Raw genomic sequence first — 23,044 nt, 5'->3', positions numbered from 1 at the left:
AGGCCAGCCTGGTCTAAACAGCAAGTTCTAGGAGTACATAGAGCGATCCTGTCTCCAAAAGGAAACAATAAAATAAAAAGTCTGTCTAATGAAAGCAAGAGCAAGCAGCAGCTCCATACTGTCCCTGTTGAGATCACTCTGGACCACTTCCCAGAGGATGGAGGAAGCTGGGTATTGTGTGGTAAGGCAGGCCTGTAATCCTAGCATCAAGAGGCAGGAGAATAACCAGAAGTTCTAAGCCAGCCTGAGCTATAATGTTAGATCTTGCTTTAAAAAAGAAAGGAAGGGAGAGAGGGAGGGAGGGGAAAAGAGAATTCACAAATACAAAGAGGAGAAAAGAGATGGTATAAATGTGTAAAGGGCTTCGCTCTGATAACTGCCTGGCACAGTAGCTCATATCTTTAATGCCAGCACTCAGGAGGCAAAGGCAGGTGGCTCTCTGCCAGCCTGGTCTACATAGCCAGGACAACTAAGACTGCACATCAAGAACCTGTCTCAAAAAAAAAAAAAAAAAAAAAAACCCAAAAACAAAAACTATAAAAAACAAATATTAACAAAGTCATAACAAAGTCAAAGATAGACAGGAGAGCCTATGAACAAACACATCACTGTCTTTCATCTTCATCTCAAGCCACATCTCAAGCACAACTCATGGGAGAAAGATCCCAATATACTAAAACCCTACCCTTTTTGCTTATCTCCACATTCCAATCTGACTGGTTTCTTTTTTCATACTGTCCAGAACCTGGCATCGTTCCTTCCTGTCCTGGTCATTTAGGGAACATGTTTTGTTTTGGTTATTACCTTGCTATTTGAGTTAGAGTTTTTGTTTTTCATTTGGTTTGTTTGTTCATTGAGAAAGGGTCTCTTGTAGCCCAGGTTGGCCTCAAACCAACCATTAAGAGTAAACTCCCAATCTTTTGTTTGTTTTTCAAGACAGGATTTCTCTGTATTGCTTTGGCAGCTGTCCTGCAACCAGCTCTTTTAGACCAGGCTGATCTCGAACTCATAGAGATCCACCTGCCTCTGCCTCCCGAGTGCTGGGATTAAGAAATAGCATTTGTCAGGTCATGCCACCCGGAATGCAGACTCTAAACCAGACATTTCCCACATCAGCCAACCCACACTGTCTATGCCTTGGAGACCAGGCTAACCCTGAAGGCCAGGTGGGGAACAGACAATCTTTAGAACAAAATGCCAACAAAACCCATTTGCTGAGCTAACTGTAATTCATGAGCATGCCTGCCACAAAGCCTCCCAACCAGGGGGTGACCAAGAGCAGATTTTAAGCCTGTCCCCAAGGGGCAGGCTGCTCCACACATGGCTTACCCAGCCCCCACTCTCTGCTAGGGACACTCTTTCTTGTGTTACTCCTCCCTCCCCCAGACAGCCATGGTCCTCAGAGAGCATACCAGCAGCACCTCCCAACAGGCGTCTAAAGCAGGACAGAAGTCTCCATGGTAAGGACCCTTCAACCATGACTTGGGGCTAAAGCCATGCCTACAACACCCATCTCCACGTTGCTCTAGGGCCCAACACATAATGCATCTTTTCCTTTTCTTTTACATTTTGTATTTATCAGTGTGTATGTACACAGTGTGTATATTCCAGTGTGTGTGGGGGTGTGTGTGTGTGTACATGAGCATGTACTATAGACCTTGCATAGAGTTTAAGAGTCTCTTTGTTGTTTTTTATTGTGTATACCAGGCTACCTAGCCTGAGAGCCTCTATGAATTCTCCATCTCCCATCTCCCATCTCCTTTAGGGAAACTGGAAATAGAGACACAGGTGCCAGTGCCTGGCTTTTACATAGGTTCTGGGGATTTGAACTCAGGTCCTCAGACTTACAAAGAAGTGCTTTTTTACACAGAACCATCTCCCCAGCTAGAGGTATTTTCTCACCTATCGCCTCTCAATAACATGGAGATCAAGGGTCATTCCATCCTTACTTAACCTTTGGGTCCTATTCTTGGTGACTTTGTCCTTTCCCCTGTTTCTGGGAATGGAACCAGGGTCTGGCACTAAGCCACTGAGTCATAGCCCAGCCCCTATGACTATTTTTGTTTAGCAGGCACATTTGGTGTGGACATCAAGGGTCTCAGGGTTCATGGCTGACCTTTGCAAGCTCCACCCAGAAGGCACACAAAAGCTTCATTTACTATTTTCATTTCAGGGAGAGCCCATCTTTTCTCTCTTTCTTGTTCTTTCAGCAATGACATGCCACAGGCTACACCTGGCCGTGTGTCACTGAATGGAAACATTCAGGGTTGGGTAGGAGGAGGGCACACACTGGGAGGAGCAGCTTGAGAAGGCCTGGAGGGAACCTGTCAGCACATTTGGGGTTAACACCCCCTCAACCACACAAGGGTACCAGTGACACTTGGAGAGCCATGCCCAGCCACAGATGTCAGCTGACAGCCCCACAAGTCAGGCTCTACTACGTCAGGCCCCATCAGCTTCCTGAAAAATCCCCGGTCAGTGTGAGCTTTGAGTTAGCTCAAGCTTTCCGAATGCAAATGATGAATAGTATGTGTAAGGTTCAAATGTCTGGACTAGGGATCTGTCTCAGAGGTCGAGTGCCTGCCAAGCAAGCATGAGTCCCCATGCCCTACATCCCCAACACCAAAATAAGTAAATGAATAAAATGTTAAAAAAAAAAAAATCAGACAGAAAGAAATAAAGACAAACAGACTTAAACCATCCCAGTTTGTCCTTCTCAGTTCTTGCCTTTTCCCACTGTGAAAACCAGATGGGAGAAAATGTGGCCAGGAAGCTGGCTCAGGCGCAAGCCGCCACCACCCAACCCCCACCCACTCCTTCAGCCACCGGAAGACAGAGATGCTGGAGAGATGAAAATAGAATACCACAGGCCCAGAGCTCAAGAGTAAGGGGTGAGTGAGTGTTTTACCTCATCCCAGAGCAAGCTGGTGACAGAATTCCCCTGGACAGCCTCCCAGTAATCAGGACATTGTTCTTTTTCCCCCTTGGGGATTAAATTCTCAAGGGCATCAGGTACACACACTCAGTCAGAGTTACGAAATCCAAAGGCAGAGTGTGGTCCAGGGGTAGATCTGGGATGAAGCAGACACAGCTTCCCTGGTCAGCTGGTACCCAGAGCAGGGTCTTGATTCCCTCGGGCTCCTGCACCCTCTGTGGAGTGAAAGTATCCTAACCCCAGAGCTCTGAGAGCATGCCAGGGCTTGGTGAGATTCGGTGAGAAACACACAGCAGCTGGCCAGCACCCACACACCACACAATGAATACAGGAGGCCCCGGTGTTCTCAGCCACTCTTTGCTACACAGTGAGTTTGAGAGGTCAGCCTGAGCTACATGAGCCAGGTGTGGCAGTTTAAAGGAGAAATATCCCCCATAATCTCAGGCATTTGAACACTTGGTCCCCAGCCTGTGGTACTTCTGCAGGAGGCTTAGCAGGTGCAGTCCTGTTAGAGGAAATACGTCACTGAAGGTTTAAAGACGCAGGCCCTTTTCAGTTTGTCCTCCCTGCTTCATGTTAGTGGGCCAATAGGTGAGCCCTCAGCTTCCTGCTCCAGCCACTCTTCTGCCTGTCTGATGCCATGCCTCGCCACCATGAAGGCTCATCCCTCTGGATGAACTCTCTCTTCTTTAAGTTGTCTTGGTCACAGTGTTTGGTCCCAATAACAAAAGAGTGACTAACAGACTCTGTCTCAAAACAAAACAAACCTCTAGGAGCCACACAGAGCCAGGCATTGGTGGCACACTCCAGAAATCAGGAGGCAGAGGCAGGAGGATTTCTGTGAGTTCGAGGCCAGCCTTGTCTACAGACCTCTAGGAGCCACACAGAAGACAAATGCCACATGCTTTCTCTCATAAGCAGAATCTAGAATTTAATATACGGAGACAGAAAAAATAGAAAGGGGACTATAAAGGGGAAGGAAGGACTCTACAGGGATGAGGAGTGAGAGAGAAAACTGGGGATACAAAATAGCTGTTCTCTCTCATATGCAGAATCCATATTTAAATACATATATATTCACACATGCATATATATATATGTGTGTGTGTGTATATATGAGAAAGCAAAAGAGGAACAATTTAGCAATTTAGGGACAGTAAAGGAACCAGCAGAGGGGTCTGGGTGATGTACAAATATATGCTAAGTATACTGATATATATGTATGAATGTCAAAATGAAAACTATTTATTTTAAAAGGACTCTGGACCAGGCATTACTCACTCACTGGTTATCAAACTTCTTCAGTGGTGCATGACTTAATCACAGCAATTGGAAGGCAGAGGCAGGCAGATCTGTGAGTTCAAGGCCAGCCTGGTCTGCAGAGCTAGTTCTAGGTCAGGGCTGCAGAGAAACCCTTTTTCAAAAAATAAACAAACAAAAACTACTCCAGAGGCTGAGACTGGACAATCACTCCACCCAGAAGTACTAGTCTAGCTTGGGAAACAAAGCAAGACTGTTTCAAAAGAATAAATTACTTGACTAGGTAAAATCAAAAAAGAACCTCTGAGTTCTAGTGAGGGTCTGGTTTTGTGTTTTGGAGACAGGATCTCATGTAGCCCAGACTAGCCTGCGACTTACTATGTAGCCAAGAGTGACCTTAAAACTCCCAATCCTGGGTTGGGCATAGTGGCACACACTTTTAACCCCAGCACTCCAGAGGCAGAAGCAGGCAGATCTCTGTGAGTTCAAGGACAGCCTGGTCTACAGAGTGAGTTCCGGGACAGCCAGAGCTACACAGAGAAACCCTGTCTCAAAAAAACAAAACAAAAATACACTCAGGAAGTAAATGTGGGTAAGGAGTAACTCAGTGGGTGCATACAGGAACAAACAGCACTTGAGGTGGATGGTGGGAGAAATGGGGACCCATTCTCACCTCCCTGAGGCTTCACTGACAGCCTCATCACATGAAGAACAAGCATCTTGGAGTTCACTCTCCTGGCAATCCCCCTCACCCCAGGAAGAAAGGGGACACTGGTGTCCTTTATCTATAGTTCTGGTAACATATGGGTTCTTGGAGTCTGGGAATTTCCTCAAGCTGGGCCTGAGCCAGAGTAGACCAGCATGGAGCCTTGGACAACAAAATGGCAAAGGGTGGTGCACAGCACTGCCCAAGCCCCTTCAAGGTTGCCAGACCTGAGTATGAGGGGTGTGATTGCTTTCTCTCTTTGCTGAGTACTGTCTCTATGTACAGCTGTCTCTGTGAGCAAGAATTATTTACTGAAAATCAGCCGCCAGCGACCAGATGCTCTGGCCAGCATCCCACCAGCTAAGTGCTCACAGTGACAAGCTGGCTCACAAATGAGCCTAGAGAAAGGGGGATCAAGAGATGTAAGCCATTGGGGCTGGAGACAGCTCAATGGTTAAAAGCACTTATTGCTCTATCAGTGGACCTGAGTTTGGATCTCAGCACCAACATCAGGTTGCTCACAAACGCCTGAAACCCAAAGGAATTATAACATACTCCCCCTGCCTGGCCTCCAAGGGCACACATACACATAAATTGAAATTTTTTTTTTTTTTTTTTTTTTTTTTTTTAGCTATAAGCCATTAGTACTTCCCACTGTTGTCAGATGGCTCTGACTGGACAATGATTGCCACTCTGGGGACATTTAACTCAGGTCTGGCAAAGAGGTTCAACTATAGCCTGGTATGACTCACTTGTAACCTCCCACCACTCAGAATGCTAAAGGAGGGCTACCTTGAGCTTGAGAATACACAATGAGTTCTAGGTCAGCTTGAGCTACATGGTGAGACCCTTCTTTAAGAAACAAAGGAGATGGTAAAGTGTTTGCTGTGTAAGCTTTAGGACCTGAGTTCGGATCCCCAGAGCCCATGTGAGAGGCAGGGGGCACATCCCTGTAGCAAAAGCACCAGAGGGACTGAGACAGGTGATCCCTGAAGCTCACTGGCCAGCCAGTGGAGAAGAAATGCTGCACTCCAGGTTCAGTGAGAGACACAAGTGCAAATGACTGAGGAAGTCACCCACACTGACCTCTGAAGGCCCTCACACATACAAACACCCATGGGCACCCATACATGCATATGCACACACTAACAACTACAATCCCCACACACTCACACACAGGTCCAACTGATCTCTGTCATCCTGAAGAAAATGGAAACTGAAACCCTTGCTTTCTCTGGACTCCTATATTTCTGCTCCACTTCCTTCAGTGGGAATAAAAAAAGGCAGTTTGCTGAAGCCTTGGCTGACTGCTGGGAGGCCTGGGCCTCCTCCTCTGGCTGCCTGGGAACATATAACACAGTGGCAAATGCCAGCTCTGCTCATTGGAACAGAGGGGACTCACGAGCTGCCACCAAGGACCTCATTTTATGAACACATTCTGGAAAACCTGCCCTTTACCCACTCAAGGCAAATAATAATATAATACTTAAGTATTTATTTTAATTCTAAGTTGACTTGTCAAACAATCTAAAGTGATTAGCCACACACTAAAGACCCTGGAGCAGGTACCCACCTTAAGGACAAACAGCTCACTAGGCCCTTGCTTTGACTTTTCCTACTAATCCCCAGACCTGGTCTCTGCATCTGTGATCTGTGATTTAATAGTGCTCGTGTACGTGTGTGCGTGCGTGCGTGTGCGTGTGTGCAGGGGCTGGAGAAATGGCTCACAGTTAAGAGCACTGGCTGCTCTTCCAGAGGACCTGAGTTTAATTCCCAGCACCCACATGGAGAATCACAGTTGTCTGTAACTCCAGCTCCAGGGAGACACTCATACATATAAACAAAATAAAAATAAATATTTTTGTTGTACTTTTTCAGACAGGGTTTCTCTGTATAGCCCTGGCTGTCCTGGAACTAGCCCTGTAGACCAGGCTGGCCTCAAACTCAGAGATCCACCAGCCTCTGCCTCCCAACTGCTGGGATTAAAGGCACAGGCCACTACATCTGATTCATCTTCTAACTGCTCTGGCCCTAGATTCCCAGAGGGCCCAGACCTATCCACGGTTTCAAAGATTCACTGTGACTCATTCACTTACAGTGTCAGAGACAGGGTCTTGGCTTGAGACAAAACTCAGTGCAAGGGCTGAGTCAATTCCCAGCGCTGGTGGGGTTGGGGGGAGGCATCAACCAATTTACAAAGTGGGAGGACTCCTGTGCAGACAAGCAACTTGAAAGATGGACCTTATGAGCTTCTGTGAGGAGATTCCCTTGAATCACAGGCCCAAAACTGTGTGATGATGAGGACTGGCTTCTGGAAGAATACAGGGAAATTTGAAAAAGACTAAAGCTCCTGGGAACAACACAGGCAACAACACTGCTGACAGGGACTCATGCATCCTCTGAGGGCAGCTTAACCTTACACTCAGAAGGGCCTGGTGACCACAGCATAGCTCACAGCCAGAGTTTGACAGATGAGCCTCACTGTGCCCCAATTTAATTGAGCTGCACGTGGCTCTCTGAAAAGCCACAGTAACTGAAGAGTCAGTTCAGAGAAGGAAATCGGGTGACACGCCCCACACTGGGCATCAGCACCTGTCTCTTGAAGCTTCCTGCACTGAAAGCAAACAGCGGTGTGCTTATACAATCATTAGATCGTTTGTGACAGGGTTTGTGTAGCCCAGGATGACCTCAATGTAGCCAAGGCTAGCTTTGAACTTTTGACCCTCCTGCCTCCACCTCTGGAATGCCATCATACCTGAAGATGCCTGTTTAACAACTTACCTAAATACAGATTAAGCTCAACTTGGCCTTGGTTTGCATCTTGGCCACTTAATAGTTAAGTGACTTTGGACAAGTTTCTGAGCCTCGGTTTCCACTTCTATAAAATGGGAGCAACTAAAATCATGAGTAAAGGTGCTTACTGGGACATGGCAGGTGATAAAGTCTAGTTGATTCTGGGTCCACAGGCTGTGACTCTGGGACTGATGTCTCAACCCAACACAATGACAGATCCAAGGACAAATTCCCAATGGCCCACATTCTGTTGCTCCCTGAAACTGTAAAAACCTTAGAGAGGACATACACAGAAGCTCTCAGAATATACATGGGAGCCCTATCGACAGTGTGTGAAGAGGGAGGGGACACACTTCTCAGCTTTGTTCAACAGCTGCTCAAAGTCCCTTGTCCACAGAGCCCCAACCCAGAAAGGAAGTGACTCTGGCCCACATGCCAAAGTCTGAGTAGTCAGAGTTGCACAAGCACAGATTCAAAAACAACTGCAAAATTTAGCAAGAAAGTTCTAGCTGGGGTTAGAAATCAGCCACACAGATCTACCCTAGTGTATGAGGGTCCCATCCCCAGCACCCACAAAAAGTCATAAGAAGATGGCAGCCAATGGGAGAGGAAGATTTAGTCACCTCCCACATCCCTTCAGATCCTCAAGGACCTCCCCCTACTGTTTGACACCCAGAACCTAAAAACAAATAGCAGGATGTCTTCTAAGGTCCAAACAAGGTAGGTTTGTTCTATCAACAGAGAAAGTGTTGAAGAAGTCAGGAACACAAGCAACACCAAACAGCAGGTTTCTCTTTTATATTTTTTCTTTCCTTTTTAATTTTTATGCATTGGTGTTTTGTCTCCATGGATATCTGTATGAGGGTGTCGGGTACCCTGGAACTGAAGTTACAGACGGTTGTGAGCTGCCATGTAGGTTCTGAGAATTGAAGGACCTCTCTGGAAGAATAGCCAATGCTCTTAACTGCTGAGCCATCTCAGTTTCTTTTCAAGACAGAAGTGGGGGTCATGCTTGCCCAGCATGTACTAGGCCCTAAGTTTGAGCCCGGAGTTTTGTCATCTGGGTGTAGTGGTACACACCTGTAATCCTAGAATCTGAGAGGTTGACACAGGAGACTCAGAAATTCAAAGGTTTCTCTTGGTCCTCAAACATGCCCCCTGGCCACCACAGGTTTTGTGGTGTCTATGCCCTCTGCCTAGAAATGACCAAGCAGGTCTGCCTTTCGGCTGCTCACTAGCCCTTCAGTTGGAAAAATCAGCTCCTCCGGGGAGGCCTCCTAGATGAGACTGATTTCTCCCATCTCCCTCTCCTGTGACAAGCTTCTCTGCATGCTCTGGCTGTGCGTATCTGTGTTCAGATCATTACTATCTATCCACCCCACTACACAAAAACACCATGAGACCTAGGCTTATGTATGCAATCAAACCCTCTACACTACTTCCCATCTGAGCTCCTCAATCAAGGTTCCAGTGAAACAGAACCAGGGATGGCAAGATAGGCTGTCCAGGAAAGCCACACCAGCAGGCTATGGTGAGGTCCTGCTGGAACCACGGACTGTCAGAGGCAAGCATCGACATGGCCTGCCTGCGGCTTCCTGTTCCAGCCCAGCGATGAATTGTGGGTATACTGGCAGGAAGCGGGGTACAGATAACCTCTTTCTGTCTAAGACCCACTGGGTCATTAGAAACTGATAGGGGACAGCCTGGAATCTGCCAGGGAGAGTTCCAAGAATGGATGGGAGGAGGAGAAAAGGTTGTGCCTGGCAGGAATGGAGTCCTATTATGTGCCCTTTGTATTCCTTTATGCTAATTCTTGTCACATTTCAGGTCTATCGGGTTAAATAATGACCTTGGCAATTAAAGTTGAGAAAAAAATGAAGGAACAGAAACCCACAAGCCAATCCCCTCAAAGTCTTTGGTTTCAAAACAATGCATGTCTGGCACCTATGAGCCTGAACTTGGCCTTTGGCTCATATATAATGGTCACGAGGCCACTGTTAATTGCAGTGTGTATTTACTGAGACACTCCTCACTCAGCTCTATGGAAGCTGCTGGATGGCTGGGGCTTTTTGGCTTTGGTGGGAGCCCAGGCCCTTGCCTAGATAAGTGCTATGTACCCACAGGGCATCTGCTGAATGCAGCTACCTTCAAATCTATCTTTTAAGAAGTGTTTATAGGCAGAAGCAGGCAGCTTTCTGTGAGTTTGAAGCCAGCCTAGTCTACAGGGTGAATTCTAGGCCAGCCAGGGCTGTTACACAGAGAAAGCCTGTCTGGGAAGGGGATGTTTAGGGGGCTGGAGAGGGCTCAGCAGTTAAGAGCACTAGCTGTTCTTGAAGAGGACAGCGTTTGATCCTCAGCACCTACATAGTGGCTCACAGCTATCCCCAACTCCAGTTCCAGGGGTTCTGATGCCCTCTTCCAAACTATACTGCACACAGGTGGTGCACATATATAAATGCAGGAGGAAACTCATACACATAAAAAATCTTAAAAAAGAGATGAGTGAGAGAAAGAAATGTGCAGAGCCAAACATAGCAACATGCGCCTTTTATCCCAGCAGAGGCAGGTGAATCTGTGAGTTCAAGGCCAGCCTTATCTATATAGTGAGTTCCATGCTAGCCAGTCAACACAAAAAGAACCTCCCCATACACACTCACACACACACACACACACACACACACACAATCACACACACACATTCAAGGATGTGGTTTACTTATAAGACAGTTGTCTAGCATGTATGAGGTTCTAAGTTCATTCAAGCAAAAGTCAATTTTTCAAGTTAACAGCAGCTGGGCAAATTAATAATTAAACAAAATAAGATTAAATATCATGGTTAGGAAAAGGGACTCTAAGTGCCCCCCCCCCCACACACACACACCCTTGGTGTTCACCTCCAGAAAGGGCAGGCCACTTTTTTCTCTCTAATGAAACACAGCAAGAATCAGAAAGGGGAAGTGTGTTGCCTGGAGACTTGACACAGTGGTGAGCACATAGCCAGAACCTCATAAGGAAAGCCAGGGGACAGGGGAGTGGGGATCAGCCTTGATTGGCTTCAGCCAGCAGGACTAAGGAAAACAGAAGTATGTTTGGGGGTGTGTGGGGGGGGAGTAAAAGGCAGAACAGGGCGGACCTGGTCAGAGAAAGGCTCTAAGCTCAAATGCCAGGAAGTGGTGCTTCCTCTGGGCCCAGAGACCTCCCTCAACTTCTGTGGGAGAGTGGAGTAGTGGGCCCTGGATCCAGTGAGACTGGTGGATCTTGGACCTTGAGACCTCAAGCCACATAGCCATTCTGTCTCGGCCTCCCTGGTTCTGGAATTAAAAGTGGGCACCACTGCACCTGACATGAATGTATTGCTTTAAATCTGGTGCTACAGTCTTTGTAGACCTCAAATGGAAAAGATTTTTCCTGTATTAGTCAAATGATCTCTGCCATCAGTGACCACAGGATATGGCAGGAGGCACAGCTTCTCAACCTCTGGGGCTCCTTCTCAGCTACCATACATCTGGATGGGACACCACTGTTAGTCTCAGGGTTTTGCCTGGCCTGGCCAACTGCCTCCCCAAAGTGAATCTTCAGCAAACCCACTGCGACCACATAGGAGCTGGCAGCTCCTCCTACTTCTGGGAACCCTCCCGCATGTAGCCCAAGCTAGCCCTGAACTCGTTATGTGACCAAAGCTGGCTTTGAATTCTTGATCTTCCTACCTCTACCTTCCAAAGAATGGATTACAGATATTTACCATCGCACCATATTAAACATTATCATTTCTCAGCATCTTTCACGTTTCAGTTTTCTAAGAATACAGAGATTAAGATCACAATCATCGGTGGCTGATCACATGATCAAATGAAATGCCTGTTGGTTCCAGTGATCAAGAGGACCACGGCTCCAAGAATCCCAGAGAGGGCTCTGCTTGGCATCCAGGCTCGTGCTGTACCCTGAAAGGAGAGGGGTCTCCCAGGGCTGTAGCAGGGCCAGGCCTGTACTCACTCAGCTATGGCTTGCCCCAGGCCTCCCTGGCTGTTCCTCAGGAAAGGAGAAGAGGAATAGTGGTCTGGCACAGCTCAGGAAAGGACAGGATAGGTTCCAGCACGTTCTAAGGGGCTGTGAGCCAAGCAGACTCCCCTGTCCAGTCTGAGGGAAGGTGGACATGGAAGGATACTGGGTAGGGAAGTACAAACAGAACAGAGTCAGAGTCTGGGAGAAGCCATGGCCAACAGGCGGGGGCTTGGTTTACGGGACAATTTCTGGAAATGCAGAAGCAAGCTTGGCTAGACTCTCTCCTGTGAACAGACACCTCCTTTTTAAGCTCCAAAGGGAAAGTCATCAAGTGTGAAAACCCTGGATCCTGGCAGCTGAAGGGTAGACCCAGTCCCGGGGTGGCCCTGAAAGCCCACATGAGCTGCAGCTCTGAGGCTGGAGCTCTAACCCCCATCCTTCTCTAAAAGAAGGCTTCTGGTCAGGTCATCTAGGCAAGTGCTGCATCAGGGTCTCTGGTGCGGCAGGCAGCCATTCCGGTCCCCACTTAGGTCAACTTCAAAGCCAAGGTGGGGACTTTCCAGGTCTCAGATACTCCATCGCTTTTCTTTTTTGTAGTGTTGGTGTTGGAGCTCAGAGCCTGGCACCTCTAGGCAAGTGCCCTACCCCGGAGCTACACCCCCAGCCCCAGCCCCATCTTTCCCCGGGGCTCTCTGACCCACAGCCATCTCCGGGGACCGGCCATCCCTGGCCACACTCCTAGGAGGCTCCCCTCCTCCATCACTTCATCTCTTGATCTGGGGATCAGGAGCCACCTACCTGGCTCCCCAGGCAGTATTTAAATTTTTTAAATTTATTTTTTTCTGTGTGTTTGTAGGGAGAGGCACAGCTGCTACAACACACATGGAGAGTCAGAGGACAACTTTTGGGAGTCCCTCCTTTCACTGTGGGCCCCAGAGGTCAGACCCAGGCCATGAGCCTGGGCAACACATGCCATTACCCACTGAGCCATCTTCTTGACCTCCATTTTGTTGGGGTTTCGTTTCGTTTCGTTTTGTTTATTTTGAGACAGCATTTCTCTGTGTAGCCCTGGCTGTCTTGGAACTCACTCTGAGGACCAGACTGGCCTCAACTGAGGTGATACACCTGCGTCTGTCTCTCGAGTGCTGGGATTAAAAGCATGTGCCACCACCACCCAGCTCCAATAGTTTGTAAATTACAAAAAATAAAAAGTTTTAGGTCTCTGCCTAGTCACCATGTCTTCCGATAAACCCAGTACCAAGTAGGGTACACAGCAGGGCTGCAGATAACACCTGATAAGTAAATGATTTGGTGTGTGAATTTTAACTTGGGGAAAAGAAGGGTCCTAGGGCAAGGGTGCATGCAGCTCAGTGGTAGAGAGCTCATCTCACCGGAGCTGGTTTCATCCCTTGTACTGATAGAGGGCAGACAAGGTTTTCAGACAGACACACAGCCCTTGCTGAGTCTCCCCCCCACCCCCACCCCCCCGTAGGCACAGGTTACTCACAGCTCAGGACAATCTGGGCAGCTCGGTAGAGTTCCAGGTGACACAGGAGGTCCACCAGCTGCTGGACAGTGGCCTGTCGCATGGCCCACCACCACAGCAGCTCCCGAGTGATGCTCACACCCTGTACCCTCTCCATGGATTTGATCTTCCTCAGCTGTGTCAGGTCTGTGATCACATAGGAGGCTGGAAGACAAGAGAGGGCTCTGCTTAGAGCTGGAGGAGCTACCTGAAAGGGAGAGGCCCTTCCTACCCCACTGTTCCTCCCCGGTGTCAACACAGCTACTGCACCCAACAGGAAGAAGGATCACAGGACAGGAGCCTGGGAGCCTTGAGTAGCAGCAGTTTCTTTGCTTGGGATGGTCCTTTCCCTAGCAAATGCCTCAGTGGGGAGCAGAACTGTGCCCGCTCCATCTAAACAAGGAGTTTCATCTCTCTCCAACACTGTCACATCCCCAAATGGAGAAACTGCCTGGCTCAGGAGAGGACAACAAGGTAGGGAAACCCTCAGCCTCAGGGGTACCCACTCTTGGGCGACCCCAACAAATGTCCTCTGATGTTGTTCCCTGAGTAACTGGCTCACTAAGTCTCAACCCTGGTGGGAAAAATTCGTAGATCTATGATTGATGAATAAACAAATGAGCCCATGGTCACCATCCTTACAGAACTGTCACAGCCCATGGGGTTGTCACTTTGCTGTGACACACTGGGCAGAACTGCAAGGAACTGTGTTGGCAATAGTGCAAAACTATGTATTCCCTCTTTTTGAAACAAGGTCTCGCTGTATAGACCAGACTGACGGCCAATCCTTCTGCCCTTGTCTCCCATATGCAAGCATTACTGGCATGAACCAACACACCTGGCCTCCCTTTGCATTTGTTTGGTATAAAATAGACAGTTGTTCTCATGGAAAAGACACACTGCATGGAAAATGCCACCCTCCCTGGCCAAGTCCACTAGGCCACTCTCTCTCATCCTTCACCAGGTGCCGGCTCTTATTTGTTCATGTTCAAGCCTTCTCCCAGTTGATCTAGGCTCATCATAAACGGCTACATTTTACTTTTATTACTATAAGCCAAGATTGATGGTGAACACCTTTAATCCTAGCATTCTGGAGGCAGATGCAGGAGGATTTCTGTGAGTTTGAGCCCAGCCTGGCCTACGTACTGAGTTCCAGGCTAACTAGGACTACATAATGAGACCCTGTTTTATATTCTTTTTCAAAATCTTAGTTTTATTATTGTCATCACTGTTTTTATTGCCATGGTGCCTGAGCCTCCAGCCTTACCTCACATGACTCCACTCTGAGCTTTTCTCTCCAGCTCATAAAGTTTGTTTGTTTGGATGGATTTTTTTTTTTTTTTCATTTGTTTTGTAGAACTGGGGATTAAAACCAGGGCCTCATGCATGTTAAACCACTGAGCTACATTCCCAGCCCTGAAAAGGCATTTTTTTTTTTTTTCTTTTTAAAGATAGGATCTCACTATGCAGATCAGGCTGGCCTTGAACTCACAGATCTGCCTTCCTCTACCTCCCAGGTGCTAGGATTACAGGCCCTGTCACTGGATTTATTGACATAAGGGAAACATTTAGCCTTATGTCATAGCCTGGGGAGGCATACCAACAGAAGAATCCCTGCTAGCATGTGCAGGGGCCCCAGGCTCCATCCCCAGTACCGCAAAACAAAACAGAACAAAAATGAGGAATTAAAAAACCAAGCCTTGGCCAGGCGCTGGTGGCATGTCTTTAATCCCAGCACTTGGGCAGCATAGGCAGGATTTCTGTGATTTTGAGGCCAGTCTGATCCACAAAGCAAGTTCTAGAACAAGCTAAGGCTGTTGCACAGAAAAACCCTGACTTAAAAAACAAAAATAAAACAAAAACCCCAAAACAAACAATAACAAAATCAAGCCTTGGTGCCAAGAGTTCAAAAATCCCAGAGCAGGGATTTATTTAAGCACAGAGTCAAGTGTTTGGGGGACTGTGGTTGATATGATGCTTGCCTCCCACAAACCAGGCTCTGGGTTCAGCCCTAGCACCACCAAAAAAATCAAAAACAAAAAACAAAGTCGTTAAGCACTGAGCTTTAGAAAGAACAAAACTCCATGGAGCTTTTCTGTTTGGATTACGGGCTGGGGGTGAGGGGTGGAGGGAGCAGGGGGACAGGAAGGCCAGTGACAAAGCTCTTAACTCCCTAGGGCCATGGAAGACATCTGAGCCAAGATAAATACAAGGGACCTTACATTGTCAGTCCCCTCTAGAAAAATGAGGAAGGGCCAATACATTCTCCTACAGAGAAAGCCTCCAGAAGTGCCCTGTAGGAATGGAAAGTTCCAGCATTACAGTTTTAGTCACTGGAAACTCCAAACCAGATTCCTAGCCAGTAGGAAGTGATGCAATAGCCCAGAGTCCCCTTCCCACTGTTCACAAGGGGCAAAGAGGAAGGAGTGATGTCATGCCAAAGCCAGCCCAGTGAGGATGCTGTGGAGGAGTGGGTGGGGCTTGGCCTGTCAGAGTCTTGACCCTCCCTGGATTTCAATTTCCTCCCAGGGCGCCTTCTAAAAGGGAGAGTTTAATCCCATGAAACTTGGGTCTCTCAAGGTACTGATCCATTATTACTGCATCCAGAAGCAGGACAAGCAGAGAGTTGGGGGACTCAGTCACTGCCAAGGACCTCGCTAGGCTATGGCTCTTACTAATCTGATCAAAGCTGTCCTCATCTTCCTACCTGGGATACCAAGGAAACCAGTGGCTGCATTCCAGCAACCCATCTTCCACACTTGCCCCACGTGGTGTGTGAATGCTTCACTCTGGGGTCCCACAAAGGGCCCTGGGCTAACAGCTTGGTCCCCAGTTTGGTACCTGGAGAGATAGGAGCTCTAACGGATGAGATCCAGGGAGAGTCTTTCAAGCACTCACATGTGCTCTCAAGGGGCTATGGGAGTCCAGCGTCTTTGCCTGACCATGAGCTCCACGTCATGAGGCATTGCCATGGGCAAAAGCAGAATCAAAAGATTGAAATCCCTCAAATTGTGAGCCAAACCTTCCCTCTTTGGGTGTTTTGTCATAGTGATGAAAGTTGATTGACGCAGCATGTGAGCAGCCCTGTTCAAATCCTCCCAGGCACTTCCTCGATGTACATTTAGGGAAGCCCTTGTCGCCTCTCCCAGAGCCTGTTTTCTCATCAACCTCAGAGATGGCTGCAAGGACTAGATGAACTCTACATACTGGGACACCTGGGATAACACTTGGCCCTCGGTCACCAGGACATAAATGTGTTATATCCATTGTTCTATGCTGACTTCCAGATCCTGGGAAAACCTACCCAACCTTAACAGTCCTCCAGAGCAGGGGCAGCCCAGCCTCCTGAAATGGCCCTCTCCTGAGTAGCCAAACTCCGCCGTGTTCTTACAGATAAAAGGCTCAGAGACATACAGTCACTTGCCTGGAGTCACACAGCTCCACAGTGCACAAAGGCTGCGACACACTGGGCAGCATGAAGAGTGGTCCAGCAAAGGGGCTCCTGCAGGGGTCCCTCTGCACACTCGCAAGTAAATGAAACTGTAAGAAGCCCATTGACACAGATTCAGGCAGACACTACAACGCTCTTTCCCAGGAGCAAAGGAGCGCAGCTGTGAGTACAGAGAAACCATCAAGGGACAATCTACCAACTGGGTTAGATCCCTGTGTGTGTTCTGTGGCTGTGGGTTTCCTAAATCACTTTAGATCTTCCCACACCCCACACCCTCCCTCTCAGGGCCACAACTCAAGATCGCCTTTCTCTACAATGACTCAGCAGCCAAGACTTAAGAGTAGAGGGACAATCATCCAAGCTCTTCCTCCTTTGGGACATGGAAAACCAGAGTTTTGAGAGTAGCTGGCATCTGCATAGCCAGCTCTGGACCCAGCGACCCTGACCCTAAAGGCAGGCCCAGTCTTGGGCTCAGAGCAGCCTCAGGGTGAGGCTCCCCATGCATCATTCTCTGGGGTTGGCGCTGAGCACCTGCCCACTTGCCCAGCAATGTCCTTGACTCCAGAGACACAGTGAAAGATGCGGAACAGTCCTCACTCACAGGGCAGATGTGCTAGAGAGAGACTAGTCAAAGCAGGAATAAGGGAATGGTAAGCATGCTCAGGGGAAGCAAGGTGAAACCTGTGATGGGCTGAGAAGTTGGGGCAGGGGCAGATGGGTCCCTCCAAGAAGCAGAACTATTGCAAACAGACCAATATCTACCCCAAAAGCATCTGGTTCCTACACCCCAAGACCCTTAAATATATTGTCTTTTAGGAGGCCAAAGGGACTGTGTGAAGGGGACTAGGTAAGAATGTAGAGGGAAGGCAACCTTCCCAGACTGCCTGAATCAGCCCTGTTACTACCAGAGTCTTCTAAAAGGAGGGCAAAAGCTGGGTTCGGTGATTTTGAGACCCTGATGGGGTGGGCAGGGGAGAATTAAAATAGGGAGGCAAGAGAAACACAGATGAGAGGTCCGAAGATTCCACTCAGCTGCCTTGATGGTGGAGGGAGGGGCCACAGGCCAAGGGGATGGCTTCCAGCTGTTTGAGGTCAGAAGTCTGTCCTGCTTGAAGCCCCCACTCAGTTTGTGATTATTTGTTACAGCAACAAGAGGAAACTAGTACAGACTGCAAAGCCAGGCAGGAGGAAGAGTAACTCAGGCAGAGGAAATAGCAGATGCAAAAAGGAGGCCAGTGAGGCTGAGGCAGGGAGTGGAGTGAGGTACAGGAGCTGGAGGTGAGGGGCAGAGCTGGCAGGCATGCTGGGTAATGTCCTTGATGTCCTCAGTCAGTGAGGCCTGCGGGTGATTCTGTCATCGCCAGGACTTGCAAAGGCAGAGCAGTTCTCCGAAAAGGGTGTGCACATGGCCAATAAGCAAGAGCCGAAAAGAGGGACAAGGCCGGGCTTTGACAAGATGAACAGCAGCCCTCCCATGTGGACAGTGGGATGTGAGCCAGGGCAGTCCCTCTGCAAAGCACCTGGCAGTGTGTCCCTCTAACGTGCAGTACAGAAGGCACTCATGCCTGTGTGTGTATACCAAGGGAGATGGAAGCAGAGAGAGACACACGGAGAGAGACAGAGCACAAAAGAGGAGGAGGATAGGAGAGTAAATGGAGAAACAGGAGGGGTGTAAGAGATGCACCAGAAGGGGACAGGAGAAAAGAGAAGGAAGGCAATGCAGAACTCATGTTTACAACAACATGGAGCCAATTGTGAAGCGCTCTGAACACTGGATGGTCCCACTCACACAGAATGCTACAAAAGGAAATACCAGAGCTGCGGGAATGAGGACAGAGGGGTGACACATGGCACTTAAGGAGAACAAGGCTCCATTTTGGAGTAATAACAATAAAACCACAACTCTGATTGTACCAAGTGCCACAAAGGTGCTCTTTAAATATGTGCATTATATGATTATATGATTTTGGGTTTCTTGTTTGTGTTTTTGTTTGTTTGCTTGTTGTATCATTTGCTTGCTTGTCTGCTTGTTTTTTGCCTTTTTGAGGCAGACCCTCAGGTAACCCAGTCTGATCTGTAATTCATGACATAGTGGAGACTGACCTTGAACTCCTGATCCTCCTGCCTCTACTCCCTAAATGTTCCAATTACACATCTGTGCCAGCATAATACACCTCCCTCCTCTTCCTTCCCCTCCTCCCTTTCTCCCCCTCCTCTAATATTTCATTCCAGTAGTTGAATCCAGGGTCTTAGACAAGGTAAGCACACACTACCATTGAGCCACACCTCAACCTCATGGATTGTATATTTTTATTTATTTATTTTTTAATTTTTTGGTTTTTCAAGACAGAATTTCTCTGTATAGCCTTGGCTGTCCTACAACTCACTCTGTAGACCAGGCTGGCCTTGAACTTGCAGAGATCTGCCTGCCTCTGTCTCCCAAGTGCCTGGATTTAAAAGTGTGTGCCACCATCACCCAGCCCATAATTATATCTTAATAAAGTTTTTTTAAAGTCATAAGCCATAAGTGTGCCTCTAACACTAATATCCTAAGATTCTAAGAATAGAAGGTATCTAAGAGCAGAAGGTATCTGCTCTGGGAAGTTCAGGGCTGGGATGGAATAGAAAAAAAATTAGAGACTCCCCCACCCCAACACACACAGCTAGTCACTGCCCAGGGAATATTTCAAGTCAGCATAGGGCACCTAATATTGGGTCACAGAGTCCCCTGGACAATCAGGTGGTAACAGACATCCTCACTGGCACCCTGAGACTAAGGCTGATGGCCACAAGAGAAGAGAGCCACTTCCCTTCATCCCAAATGTTACAACACCAGTTCCCCTGGAGTGATGCAGAATGAAAATGCACATTCAAGAGAAAATCCAAAGAATACACTGCCAGGTGTGCTGTAATCCCGCTTTAGAGATGCTGAGCAGGAGGATCACCAGGTTGAGGTCAGTGTGAGCTACACAGAGGATCACTGTGGGGAAATGCCTATGGATATATTTTAACAGAAAAAAAAAAAAAAAAGCAGGCTGGGAGGTAGTACAGGACACTGGAGAGATGGCCCAGCAGTTAAGAGCACTGGCTACCCTTCCAGAGGACCCAAATTCAATTCCCAGAATTCACATGGCAGTCACAACTGTCTGTAATTCCAGTTCCAAGGGATCTGACACCCGCACAAAGATATGCATGCAGGCAAAACACCAATGTACATGAAACAAGGCCCAGTCCTGAGCACTGTGGGGCTGCCAGGTTAAGAAGCTAGCAAACATGAGCAGCAACTGGTGTTACTGGGCTCTCAGAAGTAGGAATGCTCATCCCTGTGCAGAACTGGGGCTCATCTTTCTGTTCTCCACTCCTACAGTATTTTCTTTCTTTCTTTTCTCTCTTTTCTTTGCACATCAACCTCCTTTCTACCTGGGTTAAAGGGTCCCTGAACCCCATCACCAAAGACTCTTGGGAGCAGCTGTGCTTTGTGCTGAGGGTCTGCCCTGTGGGTGTTTTAACAGTAGCCCTGATGTTCACCCACTGCATCTACCAAGGTGCGCCAACAGGTATGTCTCTAAGTACTGGCAACTGTTATTTATGGGGAAAAAATGCCAAGCTGAGGACCACTACCTTAAATAGTTATGATTTCTTTTCTTTTTTCTTATTTTCTTTTTCATTTGCAGGGCTAGGGACAGATCCCAGGGCCTCCCACATGCTAGAAGAGTGTTCTACCACATAGGGACACCTTAACCCTAATATGCATATTATATGTTCAAACTAGAGGGACAACACATACATATTCACTTTATCTTTGTGCCAAGCATACCTATATACTATATACTCTTTTTAATTTAGTGCTATGCTTTATAATGTAAAAAATTGGCAAATGCTAGTTTTGTTCTGTTGTTGTTTGACTTCTGTCACTTAGCCCAGCTATCTTCAAATTCCCTATATATCTGCACCTGACCAGATACCCCCCAGGCCTCCATGTCTCCAGTGTGGCTTTATAGGTGTGTACTATACCACACATAACAAAATGTAAAACTATTTTTTTTAATTTTAGGACTCACAGACCTTTTGATTCAACAATATACATAAAAAGAAACATGTTTTAAGTGTCACTCCTGGGGTGTCACCACCCTGAGTATGACTGAGCATGACTTGTGAGAGTGTACACGCCACAGCTCATGTGTGGAGGTCTCAGGACAACTTTGTGGGGCTGGTTCTCCTTGTCCACTTTTATGTAGGTCCCTGGGATTGAACTCAGTCCATAGCCTTGATATTGAGAGCCTTTACCCATTGAGCAATCCTGCCAGCCTCCAATAATGCAAAACAAATAAATAAATCAATAAAAATGTATTGCTAAAGTCAGGCATGGTGGCACATTCCCATAATCCCAGCACTCCAGAAGTGTCAGTAGGAAAACCAGAAATTCAAGGTCCTTCTTAGCTATGTAATGAGTTCTAGGCCACCCTGGGCTACATGAGATCATGTCTTAAAAAAATAAAAAGCAAACAATAATAACAATGGAACACACACACACATTCTTTCAAGAAATTAAGTAATGGCAGGTGGATCTCTGTGAGTTCGAGGCCAGCCTGGTCTTCAAAGACAGTTCCAGAACAGTCTCCAAACCTACAGAGAAACCCTGTCTCAAACACACACACACACACACACACACACACACACACACAGAGAGAGAGAGAGAGAGAGAGAGAGAGAGAGAGAAATTAAGTGACAAGTTACATTGACTTAAACTGTAAAACTAAGAATGACAACTGTTAACCATGTCCTTTTGACCTACAAGAATAAGGGGGGGGGGTCGCTCAGTTGGTGTAGCGCTTTATTGGGTTTCATCTCCAGCATCACATAAACCAAGTCTGTAATCCCAGAATTCCAAAGTGGAAATGGGAGGATAGAAGTTCAAGGGCATCCTTGTCTACATAGCAAGCTTCAGGCTAGCCTGGGTTACATGAGTCCCTATTAAAAAATAATACAGAAGAGGGGGAAAAAAACATCAAGGCATGATGGTTCAAATCTGTAATCCCACACTCTGGAGGCTGAGAAAAGAGGACGACAAGTTCTAAGACAACCTGGGCTACGTAAGGAAAACATCCAATCTCAAAAGAACAAAACAATCACCTTGGATATGGTTCAGTGGTAGCTTGCTTTCCTAGCAGGCACAAGTCCCTAGGATAAGTTCCCTCACTGCAATAAATAAATAACTAGACAGACATACAGATAGTCAAACACGGGGGTGCACACCTTTAATCCCAGCATTTGGAAGGAGAGTCAGATGGATCTACATTAACAAGTTCCAGGACAGTCAGGGCTACACACTGTCTCAAAACAGTAAGAAAGAATGGAAAATAGCCCAGGGAATGACAACACTAGGGTAGGAAGGAGCCTTCTTGACACTACTTTTATTCTCATAACTGTATAACGAGGCTATAATTGTCACCTGCAGTTTATAGATCAAGGCAAGTTTCAGGGAAGTTAAGAGCGAGGCCCCAGATACCACAAGTTGCAAAGTGATAAAACTGGAACAGCCGGGCAGCAGCACAGCTGCAGGCAACCTGTCCCTGGAGGCTACAGCTCGGCGATCAAGACACAAACAGGAAAAACACTCCAAGCGGCTACAGTGGGCGTCACCCAGAAGCCTGAGTTCGAATTCCACCCACCCTTCCATTTAGCCAGCCCAGGCTTTGGGCAAACTCATAGACAGCAATGTCCTAAACAGGTATCCCCCGGCCTCGGGCGCGGAATCTGATCGCGGGTCCCGGCCGAAAGTAGGCGGTATCGCACTCACCGAACTGCATCCAGTCCCATTCGCTGAGCGTGTCGATGTTGCGGCACAAGTCATCCAGCACCCAGGACGGCAGCTGGTAGATGTAGCAAGCCATGGTGTCTACGCGGCAACCGAGCCCGCGACGACTGACCCACGGCGGAGGGCCAGGGCTTCACTAGTGAGGGGAGGCGCTGCCCGCACAGCCGCTCTGGGCAGGCAGGCGAGCGAGCGCCCCCAAGTGACCAAGTGCGGCAGCACGCTCCAGCCAGCCCACGGCCGAGAACGAACAAGCCAGCGCCGTCTAGTGGCTGCATTCGGTAGCAGATGCCACCCGACCCCTAGACCGAGGCAGTCCCTGAGGCTCTGGCCAACTCTACCTCCTTGGCAACCTGGAATGCATTCACCTAAAAGGTGTTGGTGAGGCTTAAGTGAAGAGAATCCAGAGATTTTTTTTGCTGGGCATTAGTGGCGCACGCCTTTAATCCCAGTGGAGGCAGAGGCAAGTGGATCTCTGTGGGTTCAAGGTCATCCTGGTTTACACATCAAGTTCCAGGACAGGCTCCAAAACAACCCAGAGAAACCCTGCCTCTAAA

The 23,044-nt window shown here is 47.9% G+C and overlaps 1 protein-coding gene across 2 annotated transcripts in view; it reads right to left on the bottom strand.

Annotated features, from left to right (window-relative positions):
- Irak2 (interleukin 1 receptor associated kinase 2) overlaps positions 1 to 22,609 on the bottom strand; it is a 49,963-nt gene extending 27,354 nt beyond the window's left edge. For both annotated transcript variants that reach the window (XM_051203623.1, XM_051203624.1), the window contains exons 1-2: positions 22,473 to 22,609; positions 13,204 to 13,386 (exon numbers count right to left, since the gene is read on the bottom strand). In XM_051203623.1, the coding sequence (XP_051059580.1) occupies positions 13,204 to 13,386; positions 22,473 to 22,566 (277 nt within the window). In that variant the 5' untranslated portion in view covers positions 22,567 to 22,609. The remainder of the gene's footprint in view (positions 1 to 13,203; positions 13,387 to 22,472) is intronic.
- Positions 22,610 to 23,044: the final 435 nt, after the last annotated feature.

The sequence above is a fragment of the Phodopus roborovskii genome, unplaced genomic scaffold (assembly GCF_943737965.1).
Source record: "Phodopus roborovskii unplaced genomic scaffold, PHOROB, whole genome shotgun sequence".
Taxonomy (NCBI): Eukaryota; Metazoa; Chordata; class Mammalia; order Rodentia; family Cricetidae; genus Phodopus; species Phodopus roborovskii.
The sequence above is the reverse complement of the archived record's forward strand: the minus strand, read 5'-3'. Positions and strand labels throughout refer to the sequence as shown.